This window comes from Peromyscus californicus, unplaced genomic scaffold (genome assembly GCF_007827085.1).
Source record: "Peromyscus californicus insignis strain IS unplaced genomic scaffold, ASM782708v3 Scaffold_11__1_contigs__length_118956290, whole genome shotgun sequence".
NCBI lineage: Eukaryota > Metazoa > Chordata > Mammalia > Rodentia > Cricetidae > Peromyscus > Peromyscus californicus.
In genome coordinates, this window is record NW_026294402.1 from 77,530,395 (window position 1) to 77,548,244 (window position 17,850).

The 17,850-nt window shown below is 34.5% G+C and overlaps 1 protein-coding gene across 4 annotated transcripts in view; it reads right to left on the reverse strand.

Annotated features, from left to right (window-relative positions):
- Phip (pleckstrin homology domain interacting protein) overlaps positions 1–17,850 on the reverse strand; it is a 125,143-nt gene that overhangs the window by 43,656 nt on the left and 63,637 nt on the right. For 3 of the 4 annotated variants that reach the window (XM_052715304.1, XM_052715321.1, XM_052715330.1), the window contains 6 exons: positions 16,193–16,321; positions 14,577–14,802; positions 10,590–10,727; positions 9,698–9,881; positions 5,347–5,464; positions 2,525–2,665 (listed from right to left, as the gene is read on the reverse strand). In XM_052715304.1, the coding sequence (XP_052571264.1) occupies positions 2,525–2,665; positions 5,347–5,464; positions 9,698–9,881; positions 10,590–10,727; positions 14,577–14,802; positions 16,193–16,321 (936 nt within the window). The remainder of the gene's footprint in view (positions 1–2,524; positions 2,666–5,346; positions 5,465–9,697; positions 9,882–10,589; positions 10,728–14,576; positions 14,803–16,192; positions 16,322–17,850) is intronic. The other variant, XM_052715311.1, reaches the window with a different exon arrangement.

The window sequence follows — 17,850 nt, forward strand, 5'->3', positions numbered from 1 at the left end:
TTCAAAAAAGTTGAAACAAATGTTCATGAAGATTATCTATTAATAAATAGCAGATTCAGAACACTTCTCGGGTAATTGCCACGTTTCATTTTTTACTTTATTTTTCAGAACAGAAAATTAAATGCAGGGTTTTGGACATCTGCATCTGTAGCCTTGTGATTCTCTTACATGTTTCCTCAAGTGTTAGAATTACAGGTTTATACAAAAAAAATGGGCTTTATTTTTAAAAAGCCTAAAAATAAATTTATTAAAATGATTAACGCCACACTTAACATCTGAAACTTATTTATACTTTTTGAATTTTTTTAAAAGCTGTTTTCTTTGTAGATGCTTTCAGAATCTTAAAATTAGTTACATTTATATTTTACTTATTACTGAAACAACTTTACAGAACAGTACATTCCGTCTCCAGCCTCATTTTATCCAATGGGAGATTATTAAAACGACAAAAAGACACAGACTGATTCACCTCTTAGTAACTAGTAAAAGTCCAGAGAATATTACGGGTGAAGCTATTTTTTTTCATAAGGCCGTTATCTTTTGTTATAAACCTTACATAGCCTTTTAAACATTTATTTATGTGTATGAATGTTGTCTCATGTTTGTATTTGTACCACATGTGCCTGCTGCTTGGAGGTCAGAGACAGGATTAGTACCATGGGATTAACTGGAGTAACAGTTAGTTGTGAGCTTCCATGTAGGTACTGGGACCCGAACCCAGGTCCTTTAGAAGAGCAACAAGGGCTTTTAATTACTGAGCCACTTTTCTAGCAATAGAATATTTTACTTTTTAAATTTTTAATTAGAATATAATTATATCATTTCCCCCTTCTCAACACTTAGCTCCCTCTCACTGGCCTTTTTATTACTGTTTATTTATATATTTATTAAAAATAAACACATACATGCAACCTGCTGAGTATGTTTACTGCTGCTTAATTATGTATTTTTTATTTTTAAGGGAAAAAGTATTCCTATTTTGGTGTCTTAGTAAAAAATGGGAAGTATATAACCATGCAAGTGTTTAGGTAAACTAACTAAAATCTATAAATAAATGATAGGGTTTTTTATATTTCATTTTATTTCTTTCCTTAAAGGAAGAGAAAAGAAACAGAGTTACTTTCTACATTCAAAACATTAAAAGATATTTCAGCCAAAAAAGCTAGGCTTCCTTTCATTAAGAATTATTTTATATTAACATATTCCAGTTTTTCTAAAAAATTTACTTAATTGTTATAAAACACTGAATTTTCCCCCCTCTTTTTAACTTAAAATAATGGGGTTTTTTTTAGAGATGGGGTCTCAACATTATTGCCAAGCCTCAAATTTCTGGACTCATGTGCATCCTGCCTCAGTCTCCTAAGTGCTGGACTGAAGAAATATTATTTCATGGTACCTGAGATTTGCAGACTAACTTACACTGTGGATAAGGTCATCCCAGACACTCAAGAAAATTCTTACATATGCTTAGCACAAGATACAACTTGGTTTCAAAATAGAATAACTATCACTAGGGTAAATTCATCTCTCAAGATTAAAACACAATAGGAACTATGAAAGGAGGAGAAAGGATTTAGACTGAAATCCTATGTAAAATGGTCGATGTTTGCTGACTGACTTAACTTTAAAAAAAGTACAACTTAGTAGGGACAACACCTGTAAAGAAACTTGTGCACACGTAGTAGCGAAACGTTAAGAAGCTCTGAATTTGTTACTGAGGGTAAAAAGTAACCCAAAGGGTCAATTGCTTCTAATTACTGTTAAGTCACACTAAACCAGAGCATTATGGTACCAATTTCACAGCTCAGCTTTAATGTAAAGGGGACCTCATTTAATGATTAGTCACCATTAACAGCTACATATATGTAAAGTTTAAACATCTTTGAACCTCAGAACCCTTACAGGATGTGGTGGTTTGAAGAAAATGACCCCCAACGGGAGTGGCACTATTAGAAGGTGTGGCCTTGTTGGAGGAAGTGTGTCACCATCAGGGTGGGGCTCTGCGATCTCTTTTACTCAAGCTTTACTCAGTGTGATTGTCAGTCAACTTCTTGTTGACTGAAAGATGTAGGATTCTCAGCTCCAGTACCATGTCTGCCTGTGTGACACCTTGCTCCCCACCATGATAATGGACTGAACTTCTGAACTGTAAGCGAGTCACCCTAATTAAATGTTTCCCTTGTAAGAGTTGTCATGGTCATGGTGTCTTCTTACAGTAATAAAAAGCCTAAGACAGGATTTCCATTAATTAGTATTTGTACTTCACAAACTCTATCACCAAGGTATTCTAAAATTTTACCAAACAGAACTAAGAATAATTAACCAATAAGGGCTATTTGTTTTTTAAATCTGACACTGAATATGTGACCTCTCTGGAAGTAGGTCTTTAGTAAATCAAAGACATGGCTACTATAAAACCTAAAATGCCATATTAAAATTATATCAATGAATGCACAAAATGAAAGTCATATTTGAAAAATAAGTACAAGTGATAGAGAAATTTGTGAATATGCTAAGCTCTTACATCTGAAGAACTAGTCCCATTTTCTATATCCTCCAAGGGCCTAGGCATTTCTTCCAGTGCAGATCTTGTGCGGTAATTGTGTTGATTTGCTTGTTGCTTTTTGGAATCCCCAACATCTAAGAAATGCTCATGAGCATGATTCTGGAAAAAATAAAATGAAATTTATTCACAATAGATTTTAAGGAACAGGTTTTCTTGTTTAATAGTTATATTATGGAAAATTCATACATATTTAAAATATCACTAAAATTTCTGAAATAAATCTCAGAAAGTCAGCTACAAGCTGGGCATAATGGCTTACTCCTTTAATCCTAGCATTCAAAAGGCAGGGGCAAGTGGATCTCTGTGAGTTCAAGGCCAGTCTCGCTTATATAACAAGTTCCAGGGCAGCCAGGACTATATAGAAATCTTGACTGAACCCCTACCCTCACCAAAAATAAGTCATCTGCAGATGGGCACATACAAACAATCAGGACAAAACTGACAAACAGTGACAGAAATATATTCAAATATAACATGCTCCTAGACTGAAAAGCAGAACACCATGTCCATAAGCACAGACCCTGTCACAGAAAACCGGATGCTATGAAAAAGAACCAGCTAAAGAGCCTTAAAATAAAAAAACTAATCATTTAATTAGTAACGGGGAAAGGCAGTCGGTTGACCATACAGACTGAAATGTATGCCAGTGAGTGAGAGAATCAAACAGGCTAATTACTGCTCAAAGTTTCAAATAAAAACAAATTTGAATGATTCACAAATGCTTGGAAAACATAGTACTTGGAAGGAAGGTTGGGGCAAGAATATCCAGAGCCGAAACCTTGCCTCAACAACAACAAAACAAACACAAAAAACAAAAACCACAAAACGAAAAACCCCATTCCAAACAACGTTTTATGGTTTCAGAACTGAGTTGAACAAAAAAAAAAAAAAGAAAGAAAACTTACATTAGACATATCAAAGTCAAACCTGAAAACACTTTTTAAACTGACATTAGACACTAAGAAGAGAACAGCAGAAAAAAATCTGACACAAAGTAATTTTGAACCTAAAATTATATCACTGCTGAAAAGTGAAAGGAATGTACACATACAAATCTAAATTTTATAGATATCTTAGAAAGTACGTAAAGGTATAAAAAGGAAATAATGTTCTACTTTGTCAAACACTGACAAATACACTATTAAGAATTTAATATATCATTCCTTTCATTTAGCATAAAAATTTTTAACTATTCAAATTCATGTTATTTAAAATTGCTATGTTCTCATTGTGGAAAATCTCATCCAAAATTTGACACTTCTAGTAAGATAAATTCCAAATTGAAGAATCTAAGAAGCATTTTAAATGCTTTGATTTGAGACAGGATCACTCATCACACCTGGCTATTTGAAGTACCTCAATGATTCATATAGTGAACAGAAAGATGGCTGTTAACTAACACTTGTTTTCTTGTCCTTCAACACAAAATGAAATCTACTTATTAGAGTATCATGTGATGATGCTTTGGCCAATGATAAATCTGGCATAATGTCATTAAAGCAGTATGAAAGAGCCTTCCTCAGGACAAGCATATATACTCTTCATACTTTTCTCTTTTGACTGACACTTGACTGAAGAGTCACACTATCTTTAGGAATGTGGTCAATCCTGGAGGAACAGGAAAATAAAAAGTCTTCAGTCCTCACTAAAAGGGACCATTCTCGACCCTGGGTTACAAAGACTTTTTTCATTTTATAAATTTAAATTACATTTACTTATTCGTGTGTCTGTGGATACGTGGTGCCCATGGTGAGGTCAGAGGACAAGGTTGTGTGGTCAGTTCTCTTCCACCATGTTGGTTCCTGGCATCCAACTTAGCTTATCAGGCTTGGCAGAAATGCCTTAACAGCTGAGCCAATCTTGTCAACTTCTACCAAGGACTTTTATATTTTTGGTTGTGAGTCTAGCCTTTAAAGGCTGAGCCACAAAGATTTTTACATGAAAAATATATTTCAATTTGTTTAAGCCATTGTAAGCTAGTCAGAAACCAATAATTTTTTCTTTGTTTAGATCACTGTTCAGTAATAACAAAGGCTTGCTTAAGAAGCTGTTTCATACACTCTTCCTAAACTTCAGAACTAATGGCTCTGAAACTTGCCAGCTAAGCTAGAGGAGGGAAAATTCAAGCCTTGCAGGGTAGGACCACTGAAATGACAAAAAGACAAAATACTACGGACAATCAACCTGCCTTTATTCTTTAGGGGTTTATTTATGTTTTGGCTGTATGTCTGTATGTGAGCCATGTCACATGTATTCCTGGTGCTCATAGAGGCCAGAAGAGAGTGTTGGATCCCTTGGAACTGAAAACAGTTGTGAGTGGCTAAACCCTGGTCCCCTCTTCCAGTAAGTGCTCAAAACCACTAAGAGAGCTCTCCAGCCATCAACCTACCCACCTTAAGAGTGAAAAGGGCTATTCGCTATTCTTTTTAGTAGACATCAGCTAAGGTGATTATTAATAACAGATGAGAATAAAACACCAACGTAGGGAAAAATAAAAGTTATGGAACATACAACTAATGGAAGAACTGAAAAATACTTCTCCATAGGTTGATTATAGATTATTGAATATAACATATACATAAAACTTGGCATGGGGAAAAGATATGCTAAGAGATAGGAAATGCAGACACAAAAGTTTTAAGTAAGAAATAAAGTAATCCTAATAAATAACCAGGAAATATACTAATTTTTCATTAGTGTTATTTTGCTTATAATATTAATGCTTATAATTTTAAAAGGCCTAAAATGTCCATAATATTAAACATCAAATCAATATTTACCTTTGAGACAGTAAGAATTTTATTTTCTTTTGCAACAGTTAAGTGTTTCCTTTTCTCTTCTGACCTGTAACTCTTTATTTCCTCTTCTCCCTTTGCAGTTCTCCACTCTTCTTGTCTACTAAAAGAGAATAATTAAAAGGCATAAACATAACCTACAATTTTACAACTGATTGCCTTTCAAATGAATGTTAGTTATTAAGGTAACAATGTGAAGTTAGTTCTGGTATTTTCTTTCCATGTGAAACATGTGGCTCAGGACATAACTAAAATACTAAAAAGAGATTTCTTTTGATTCTCCCCTGATTTCGAACTCTTTCTGCTGTGGTAATTATAAATCAAACCAAGTATGAAATTCTACGAAGTTATATCAAGACACGTTCCTTATTAGGTAAATGGCTTGTGCTTAGACAATCTTACGTGTCAAACAGGATATGTGCAATCTACTAACAGCAGAGCCTTCAGGTTGAACCACCAATTCCTGAAGTACACATAATTTTTCCAGGGACATAGATCAGACCCTAGTACTCAAAAACAAAACTAGGTTCTATACCAGACATCAAGCTGAAACTAAATAAACAAGCAAACAAAAAAAATTAACTCTGAATCTTAATTTCATTAAATCCAACTCCTTAGAACTAGAGAATTTTATTTTTACTTTAACTTAGAAGTTTTGTTGACCCGCAAGGTTATTTAATCTTTGAGCTTTAATTTTTCCGAAGAGATTTTGTAACAGGAAGAAAATTAATATTCAAAGCACACATACATTGTTGATACTTTCATAATAGAGCATATTAATACTTTCATTTTACTTAGCCACAGTTCTCTAATGTATCTAGTCACATTTAATGGAAAATGAAAGGGGACAACTTCAAATTTAAGTTTTTGAGCTTTTTATACTTTTATGTTGAAATAATCTTAAATTCATATATAGATGTAAAAAAGAGGGTACAGGAATTCTTAACTTGCAAAACTACATTATAGTATCAATATCAAGGTCTTGATACTGATGAAAACCACTAATCATGTGGTTTCTCCAATTTTACTGCTACACATTTGTGAATGTTAGTTCTATGCAAATGTATTATGTGTAATGTATATTTACCACAACAATCAATATACAGAACATTCCATCAGCACAAAAATGTCTCATTTTGCTCTTTTACTATCATACCAACACCTTCTTCCACTTCAACCCTCTCTCCTCTAATTCTTAGTGGCCACTAATTTGTTCTCCAACCCTGTAACATTAATCATTTCAATAATGTTCATAAATAAAATCAAACAGTATGCAACTCTGGAATTGTTTTCATTAAGCATCAGTCCATCAAAACAGATTGATTTAGTTATTTCATCAATAAGTTGTTCCTCTATAAAGTAGAATATACCACAGTTTGTTTAACCATATACCACTGAAGGAAATTTGAGTCTGTTCCTATAGTTTTTGACTATTGCATTCATGAGCTCATGGCAACTGTGAATACCTTTACAAGACTACATATGTCTCTCAAATTTTGTGATGGATGAGGGAGGGATCCACAAAGTCACAAACCTCTCTGAGTATTTACAGGCAATTAATGGTAGCATTAGGGGCATGAGTTCTCACCCCTCCCTGAGACATTATTGGTAGTCAATGGTTGCTGGGGAGCAGTCATTTCCTTCAGTGGTATAGCCACTGGTAAGCTGCCCATGGTTCCTATAAAATACCCCTCACCTATGCTCACTCAAGCAACCATAGTTCAACAACATACAAATACAGAAAGCATGAGAGGAGGAAACAGTCAAGAAAATCAAGGGGACAATGAAAATTATAGGGAGGCACCAGAGGGAAATAGGGAATGGGGTAAAAATGATCAAAATAATCACACACATAAGGAAATGTCATAATGAAGCCCATTACTTTGTCTGATTACTATATGCTAATAAGAGTAAATTTCCAAGATAAAACTGTTGAGTCATATATGAAAGTTGTATAATAAAATACAAAACAGTATTCCAGAGTGTACCTGTCATGTTTATATTATCACAATCAAACAAACAAAATCACAAGTATAGCAGTTTTCTCTCTAGTTACCCAGTATTTGATGCTATCACTTATTATTTGAGATAATTTGATAGGTACACAGTGGGATTTCATTGTAGTTTTACTCTGCATTTTCCCAGTAACTAAAGGTGCCGAGTATCTCTTTATATGCTTAATTTACCATCCTCTTTGGTGAAATGCTGGTTCAGGTCTTTTGCCCAGTTTGTGGTTGGATTTTACTTCTTGATCTTCATGCAAAGGGCTGGGGTCACAGGCATGAGCCACTTTGTGCAGTGTTTACACTGAGTTTTGGAAGTTCTTATACGTTAAGTTACAAGCCCTTTGGTTGGATTTAAATTAGTGTACTACTCTGCCTCATTTCAGAGCTACATGAGGCAAACTTTAAATTGCCTACCAAGTTTAAGTCCTGGAAAGATTCCTAATGGACATATACTGGATGTTGGATCCTTTGACCTTTAAAGTGACAGTCACAATCTTGCTAGAACTCAGGATTAAAGATAAATGGATAAAGAGATAAAATGGTCGAGAGTATTGGGGAGGGGGGTGAATCTCCCTTATCCTTCTTGTTAAGAACCTTAACATTCTACTAGCAAATACATCTTTACATTTAATCCTTTCTAGGGAAGAAGCAGAAGAATCAGAATGTTCTAGAATGAAATTGTAGTTTTAGCATAACCTAGTCCTACACACTGAATGCAAAGAATACCTTCTAGGCAAACCTGGGGAAAACTGTGGCTCATTATCACATGAGTGGAGTTTATTTAGCTTTAATAGGTTAAAGTGAAACTAAAGCTACATTATTCATAACATTACTAAAAAAATAATAATCTGATTTTCTATTTTCCTTCTATGGTGTTTTTTAGTTCAGTTAGAACTGATGCTGAGAAGATAAATGTCAGGGGCAGGAAAGATACTTCAGCAACTAAGATACTTTTGCTCTTGCAAAGAGTCCAACTTCCATTCCCAGCACCCATGGAGTGACTCACAACCATCTAGAACTCCAGGGAATTTTATGACTTCTTTTCACCTCCACAGACATCAGGCATGAAGGCAAAATGCTCATACAAATAAAATAATAAATCTAAAATTTTTTGAAAGAATGTTACTAATTGAACTTCCTTCAAACCTCAACATTAATTGTTAGAGATTGAGGTTATCAAAATTGTTTATATACCAGATATATATTCAACCCTAAATCCTAACACAAATTCTAAGAATTGCCCAATTATGGAGTGCAACCAATGTGAATATTAATTTTTTCTTAAAAAATTAATCATATAATTACTATTACTAAAAGCTAAAAAAATACTGGGTAGTGGTAGCATAAGCCTTTAATCCCAGCACTTGAGAGGAAGCAGCAGGTGGAATTCGAGCCAGCCTGGTCTACAAACTGAGTTACAGGACAGTCAGGACTGTTACACAAAGAAATCCTGCCTCAAGAAACAAACAAACAAACAAAAAACAAACCTAAAAAACTGAAATTCACATTTTTTATTTATTATAATACCGAGGACAGTAGACAGCTTCATATTTATTTCATGCATGTTGTTGTTCATGCACTTACACATACACAAAAGAAATATAAAAAATTTTCTATCATATACACACTTAAGGATAAAAAGTATTTTCAAATGTAAACTATTTATGTATTTACCTCTAAAAGGTGTATCTTCTTTATGCCTGTGAATAATCTGATGTAAATAATGAGTAAGAGCACTAAATACCCTATATAATTCTAACTAGTGCCAAAAATGTATTTGAAGATATAAACTGAGAGTGGATGGGAGATTTTTCACTGGTTAAAAGAACCTGACTTTGGATCCCTAGCATCTGCCCACATACCAGATGCAACACCTGAGTGCATCCTTCACACCAGTGCTGGACTACGGGAGAGGACATACACAACACAGGTGAGTCCTTAGCCACTTAGTCTAGTCAGTCAATGAACTCCAGGCTCAGGCAGTGACCTCATGCCTAAAAACAAGTGCACAATGACAGAGGAAGACACCTGCCATCAACCTTTAGGCTCCACACATTTACACATAGGCCAAGGATACCAATAGGACAAAGTAAAATTTGAACTGGTACTCAATACTTAGTGAACCTAATTTATGACCTTTCTCCTATCTAAACCCACCTCAATTCATACCATTTACACAAATTGTTCTAGAAAAACAAACTTAGGAATTCATTTTTTGCCTTAAAATACTAACTTAAAAGGAATCACAAGGTTGAAAAGGTGTTTTCAAGACTATTAGTCAAAAAGAATGCAAACAAGTACGGTAAATACCAACTGATAATTCCTCTTACCTAGCTACACCAGCCGAGAGCTCAGGTACCACCACCCTTCGGCTCCAAGCAACAAGATCTCGCTCTGTGGCCATTTCACTTCTTGGGGCATTGCTGTGCATCTGTCGCACACCTTCAATCTGCCCACTGCGCCTCAATCCTACATTGGGTGGTGAATGCACTTCGGAGGTAGAACTTACAGAGCCTACATGGGGGTAAATCAGTATGGTTAAGTTCTGCTTAGACAGTCATCTCACTTAATTTACAACCAAAAGACCAGTATTTTCTTCCACACAAAGATTTTTACAGCAAATGATTCAACTACCACTATCATGAGCAAAACTACAGGCAAAAGTTTAATGAAAACAGAAATGTGGCTATTCAACTGATTGGATAAATTAATAAATCATAATTATGGGGTGTTAAGTTCAGGTACTGTAAGTATAAAATCATTACTTTAAAAAATATCGCTAAGTCTTTTGGGAATTAAAAAAGAGTCCAAGGACATTTATGGCTCACAAATTTAACTTTTCTCTTAACCTTAAATAGACAACACATAAGAGTGAGGAACTAAAACTTTGATTTTACTGTGTTTTGAAAAAGATATAATAAGGTGATTTTTCATGTTTACTGTAAGATTACTTGCCCAGAAGGAGTAAAGCACTGGTTTCTATCAAAGCATTGAGGGAGTAGGGTGGTGGTGAACAAAATCTTACTTCTAACGTTTACTTTGGGAAATATGGACTATCCATATTTTAAAAATTCACCTTTAATGTATAGCCATGTATTTATTCTTCAAAAACAATCTTTTGGTAGCCTTTTTCATTTTATGGCTATATTATTACTGTTTAGTCACTGCTCTATTGCTGGAGATTAGATAGTCTCAGTTTCTCCAAGTACCATCTCAGCTTACCTCTGTTTAAACGGCTGGTATTACTGACACCTGCTTCACCAGAACGCCTCAGGTCTTGTTCCTGCTGTAGTCTTTGAATCATGCTGTCTAGAGGACTGATATCCTGGTTTGCTTGCTGGCTTAAAACTTGGTTCAATCCTATGCAATATTACAGAAAATACTAATCAGTCTCACAGAAGTCCATAATTAAAGACTTAAAATGATTACCTGTAAGTGATAGGAAAGAAAAGATAACCTCCATAACCTATTTTTAATTTTCCTTGAATAATGAGAAGGATGACTTCATATTGTTTATGATTATTATCATATTTATCATTATTCGAGCATTCACAATCCTAATGGAAACCAAGTTAGTTCCATTATACAACTGAAAAAACAAACACTCAAAGTCATACATCTCGGAAGAAGGCAAAGTACAATTTCCTGTTTACACCTGAATTTCTGACAACTATCTCATTAATTCAGCAAACTCTTGGCTGTCTACTATGTGCCTGAGAATATGCCTGTTACTAGAGATCCAGTGACAAATTAGACATCAAGATCTTTGTCCTACAGCAAACTACTCACCTTGATTGGGGCAATTCAACAATAAGCCTGCAGATAAATGCAGAATGTGAAAGATGTAAAAAATAAGGTGAGAAGAAAGAGAAAAAGGAACTGAAAGACAGCTATGGTAAGCCAGAAGTTAGAGCAGCCCTCTTGGAGAAGGCAGCATTTGAATGGAAGCTTAGGTTAAGCATGTGAAGAACCCGTCAGATCAGTGCTTGGATATATACAGGAATTCCGTGTATTTAGCCCAACCTACTTATTAACACCACCTATTCTCACTAGTCATATAAACACTTGACTTCTCTTTGTTCTTTGAAATTTCATCATATAAAGATACATATGATACTTTGTTTTCACTGAAATTTTTCCAAAATTCCCTTGAAAGAATAAGCTGCTCCCCTCTTTCAGGTCCTTATCAATCTTCTATCTTAGTACATAGGCAAATATGGAATATGAAAGTTATCTCAATAAGTTAATTCTCAAATCTAGCATAAACTGAAGCACATAAAAATGTGCAATCTTGGGGCTGGAAAGATATAGCCCAGCAGTTAAGAACTTGTGCTAGTCTTGCAGAGGATCCCAGTTCAATTTCCAGCATCCACATGAGGCAGCTTACAACTACCTTTGTTAATTCCAACTCCTTGGAGATTGGACACAGGCAACCACACACACCAGCACACTCCCCTACATAGACACAATTATATGAAAAATAAAATAACTAGGTCATAAAGCTAAAAAGCAGAGAAAGATAGAGCTAAAGTCAAATTATCTACACTCAATTTCCTAATTTGCTACTAGATCATATTTCAATGTTGATTAATAATTTGGTATAGCCCCCTTAAGTTTACAATTAAAGAAATACATTTAGGTATCAATATAACAAAACTATACTTAAATCAATTTTATTATTACAATAGGCTACATCTAGTTTTACTTATCTTTCCAGTATTTAGTAAATAAATTTCAAAAATCCTAAATTTACAAAAAGTAATGCTAATATTTTCTTAAAACATTTGGTTTTGTTCTATTTTGTATTAAGTACTTTTGTATTTCAGAATGCTAAAATAATGACAATTTTGAGAACTAGAAAAAAAATTGAAAGTAAATACTAAGAATGGAATTACTACTGAAGGTTCTCTTATGAATCACTGTTAATAACTGCTACCAATCTTGGTTTCAAGATCCCGCCATTTTATAATTCTGTTATGCTTTGGACATGGAGTGCTTCTCCCAGACATGTGCTGTGAAAGCTCACTCTCCAGTCTGTGGTACTCTCCTGAAATTGTGGGCCTTGCTGGAGGAAGTAGTGAGTAACAGTGGTTAACGGCCACACCCACCTGCGATTAGCCTCCCTTCCGCTGCCAATGAACAACTCTCCCTCTCCCTCCACTGACTGAGCTGCTCCATTTTACTCACCACACTATCATCAATGTTACCCAGAGACTGGAAACCTTACAATAACTACTTCCTGCTTCAGTTGCTACTGTAGGGTATCTTTCAGCAAAGATAAAGATACCTAGCACTACATCTTAAAGCAGCCACAGAATCAGGCATATGGTAAATGTCTATACAACACAACTGTAAAATTTCTGTTTCCTAAATTCTTAAATGCAATAATTATCTATAAAAGCTTTATATAAGATGTAAAATGGAAGAAAAGTAACAATTATAATAACATTGATATTTAAAGAATTAATCTTCTTTAATTTCTTGTGCCTAAAACCCTTGATAAGGAAATTATTTTGAGACCTGAGAAAAAAACCAATCCTTGCCAGTTGTACTCCAAGATATTTCATGCATCCTCATTAATTTTAATTCCATGAATGGTACTTCTCTAGTACTGAAACTTCTGGAATATGAATATGACTAGTTATCAACCAGTAGCTATTCTTAGCTTCTGTGAATATGCTAAGAAACATTAGTTTGAACTTACATATTAGATATACAAGCCCACCATAAAAGTGGCAATGGAGGCAATTCTCTGAATATTATTTTTTTTTAACCATCCATCATGGGGGAATGTCTAATTTAAGAACCAGCACTTTCTATTTAATATGTCAACTTTTTTCCAATTTTACACCCAATCTTATAGCTTGCTGTATCACATTTTGAATCTTCGGTTCTATTTATAGGACCTAAACTCATACTTCATTCAGCACACAATCTATTCAGCTCTGTCCATTACAATATAGCGTAAAACCTGTATGTATATGTGGTGGTATTTTACTTGTACTGAAATGTGATTTTAATTGTATGTTAATAAATAAAGTTGTCTGGGGGTCAGAGCTATTAGAGTCATAGCAAGTGCATGGCGTCGGTGGCGCACGCCTTTAAGGACCTGGAGGGCGGTACATTCAGGCAGTGACGAGGCAGTCACATGTTTGGGTTTACAACCATTGACAAGGCAGAACAGGAAGACTTTAAGGACAGACACACAGGAAGTAGGTCTTTTTCGGAGAGCTCTCTTGGCTGGAGAGGATCCCTGAATCAGGAAGGGTGAGGCTCTTAGCTCTGACCTCTTGGCTGTCTTCTCTGAATTGGCTCTGTGTTTCTTATTTTATAAGACCGTTGGTTACATCTACATGTATATTCGCAAACATTCTCTTTAGTCTAAAATATCATTCCTAATGACAAAACTGGTTTAATCTTTAGAGGTTCTTTATTATCTTCACTTAATAACTCAGTCAATGCTACACTTGTCCAATAGGGAAAAAAGAGTCTACACACCCTGTCTATATTTTAACTACTACTCAACTCTTCAGCTCACTTCACTTCAGCATTCCATGACTTTACAGAAGCAGCTCTCTGCATTTTTCAGCCCTATCTTCTCACAAACCTTTAAAAGTTGACCACTTCTAAACACGTCTTTAATCCCAGCACTCAAGAGGAAGAGGCAGAAGGATTTCTGTTCATTCAAGACCAACTTGGACTAACATAACAATGGTCAGACCAGATGGCCCTACAGAGTAAGACCCTGCCTCAAATTTAAAAAAAAACAAAAGTGATCATCTCTTTAAATATATACTCCAACATGAATAGTCATTCCAGTTTTAGATTTTCTCGCTGTTATTAAATTCACTAATATCAATCACAATTACAAGTATGTTGTTTATAACTGTTTATTAAACTTTGTGACTAAGTTTTTGAGAGCATGGATCATGTTTAATTTCTTACTGAATATTCAAGGCTTAGTAGGTCAGGATAGAAGAAAGTTTTCAATGTTTGTTAAATGAATAAATGTTTTCATTTATGATGATCCTAGTAATCCCTTGAGGTTGGAAACTGCTATGAACCAAAATTATTAGTTAAAATCTCCAATGTTTTAATTATCTTGTAATGTTTATATATTTATTGGAAGAACTTCTCATTTGTTCACAACAAGCATGTGAAAAGTTTAGAATCTGTAGGAAATCAGACACCTATGAAAACGGATCCTACCTGAAGAAGTGACTCCCATCTGAGGGATGAGCTGCTCCTCCCTGCAATTCTCACGACCAGGAACTAATCTCTGGTATCTTGAAGGATGAGGATTTCCGTCAACATCAACCAGAAAAGGGGGAGGCATGAGATGAGGTGCCTGCTGAGTTTGCTCATCTAATACAAAATTGTTGGCATCACGAATAAGGGGCCGATAATCACTATGAAAAAACATCTGATCTGCTATCTGTAAAAATAAAAGTCCATAAAATATTGGAAAAATGAAATTGTGAAAAAAATTGATAAAATTTCTAATAAAAGCCCAACACTATACCATAGATTATGGTATTTCACATCTACTTAAAAGAACAAAATGAGACTGGGATTTAATTTCAGCAGCCATGGCATGTTTAATCTCCAGAATTAAAAGGAAGGATTGAAGGAACCAAACAATTTTCTATTCTTAAATCATTTTAAGCATATTTCTATATTCATCATTGTACAGTATAAGAAAATCTGTTTTCTCTGTAAACAAGTGTGGCATGTCATATACATTAAAAAAGAAATCATCATTAAAAAAAGCTTTTTAATTTAAAATTACATCTAGGCATAAAACATCCAATGATACTTTTACTTTCACAGATACTATGCTCTATTTTAAATCTTTAGGAATGTGATATTTTGGGGAGAATTGAACACAGAGTCCCAAACATGTTATACTACCAAGCTACACTCCAAGTCTCAAGATTCAAAATACTAACATAACGAAAAAGAAAGCACTGATTCTAGAGTATTTTCAATAATGTAAAATTATTATGAACTCAGCCCTGATAGATATACAACTTCAAATTTTCATTGGTTAATTTGCAATGTCTTAAACTAAATTGTAAATTATTCATTCATTATGCTACAAACAAAACATTAATTATTTTAACCACTAGTCCTAAAGAATATTTAGCAACAAAACCTTAGCAGACCACACAGTCTGAGAATCACATGAAAGCTAAAAAGTTACACTGACGTAAATATGTATCACCTAAACAATCATTCCACATAATTTAAAAAGCCCTTTTATGGGCACGATCTTCTACTGAAAGTTAATTTATCCAAACTTAAGAATTCAAATCTAGATTGTTCTAACAAGATAGGTAAAAAGTTGTTCCTTCTGAACTAATTATAATTACTATTTAATTATAGAAAAGTATAATTTTATAGAGGTATAAATGTCTTTACACTGTTTTCTAAAAGCAAGTCTCTATACTATTTAAGATATGATTCTTTGAGCTGATTTTAAAGATCATTTTTAATTATGTGTAGGGGTGCATGCATATGTGTGTGTATGTGTGTATTTGCATTTGGGTATGCACACTCAAGTGTAGGTGTCCACAGGGGCTGGAGGCATCAAATACCCTGGCACAGGAGCTACATATATGTGGTTTTGAGCTGCCTGCCATGAGTTCTGGGAACCAAACTCAGCTCCTCTGAAAGACAGTAAGTAAGTGCTCTTAACGACTGAGCATCTCTCTAGCTCCAAGCTTTCTATTTCTAAAAATGTGCATTCTCACCTACAACTAAGAAAAATACATAACCCCTAAACACCCATGACAGGAAAACAATGCACACTTATCATACTCTACCTTGTCATACTTGCTACTGGACCCAAAACCAAAAATTAAAAGATGTCCATGAGAATCTGTACAAGCAAAGTGCTGACCGTCAGGGGAGCATTTGCAGTCGAACACTGCACCATGTCCTTGGCCTTCAATCTGAAACATATTTAACCAAAAATCAGAAAACCGTCATTAAAATAATGAAGAGTTGGTACTATCGTTACTACATTTTTATAATGCAAAGATTTAAAAGTATACATACATCCTGATAAAGGGAAGATTAAGTATAACAGAGTACAGTAAAATTTGTGAAAATTCATGAAAACTTCCAGATTAACAGCATTGAAAAAGAAAGAATCCTAGTCACAAACCAGACACAACTCAGAAAATAAAAATACACAGAACTGCCCCCCCACCCAGAGAACTCTACTTCACATTTTAACCCAGATTAAAACATAAATGAGCCATACATTCCATGTATTTCCATTCATTCCTGCCTTTTCTGTAAAGGCTAAGAACATGGAGCAACGGTAGCAATTTCTTTTGTAACACTCAGAAGTACTAGCCAGAGATCACTGCTTACAAGACACTAAATTTCATTCGTTTTGGTTTAAAAAATAAAAATAAAAATTCCCTGGTGGTCTGACTCATCTTTTAATGGTGAATTTTAAAGGTTAAAGAAAAGGGTTTTTTTACCTGATAATTGTTTTCTGTTTTCCAGTTCCATTAATCCAGAACGAATGGATTTCTCCCTGCAACCTGTCAATCAAACAGAGGTGGCCAATCACCACTCTGATTTTTTTGCTCTCAGTGCTTCTTCAGACTATGTTCCAGTTGAAAACTTCTTTAGCAGTGCTCTGAAAGAGGTAAAAATTCTACCCTATCTAAAGCACATCTAGGGACTGAATTTCAGAAACATCTAAAATAGGGAGTTGACTCCCAAACAAATAATAACTAAGGATGATTTTCAACAACTGTGATTGGATTTCTGGATTAGCAGAATCGGAACACACACATTATCAGGTAAGAAATACCTCCTTTCTGTTCCGGTATCCACTGATCTAGAACAAACTGAACTTGACTGCTTATCTACTAGGAAATGCTTGGATAGAAAGAAGTGGTAACTTTTGAGTATTAAAAATTTGGCAGAAAGATTTAAATGCAGAAGAGCCACTGATATCTCAAGAAAAATAAGTACTTCAGTCAAAAGAGAAAACACCACTCTAAAATTCAGCACATAGGATGGTCTCAAAAAGAAAACTAACTTTGCCTTTTGATCTCTGATGGTTAAAAAAAATATATCTAGATAGATATAGATATGATATTTATTATTGATATGCCAGATGCTGACAACAGAAAAGAAAGCAGCTCTCCATAAAATTATTAAAGAAAACAAGTAAGCTTTCCTAATGCTAATATATAAAGAACTTACCACATAAAAGAAATGAATCATTAATGACATAGGATAGTTTCTTGGGCGTAAAGAAACATGAAGGTAAGATAGCAGAGGAAGGTACCACTTTGGAACAACTTCAAAAACAAGAAAGGACAGAACTCCATAGTAGTCTAGGACATTAGCCATACAGCATATGCCAGAACTGAAAGACTGTAAGTAGAAACGTCACGATTCACAATGTAAATGTTCAGTACTCTTACAGGCAAATAAATGCTATACAAGTTTACAA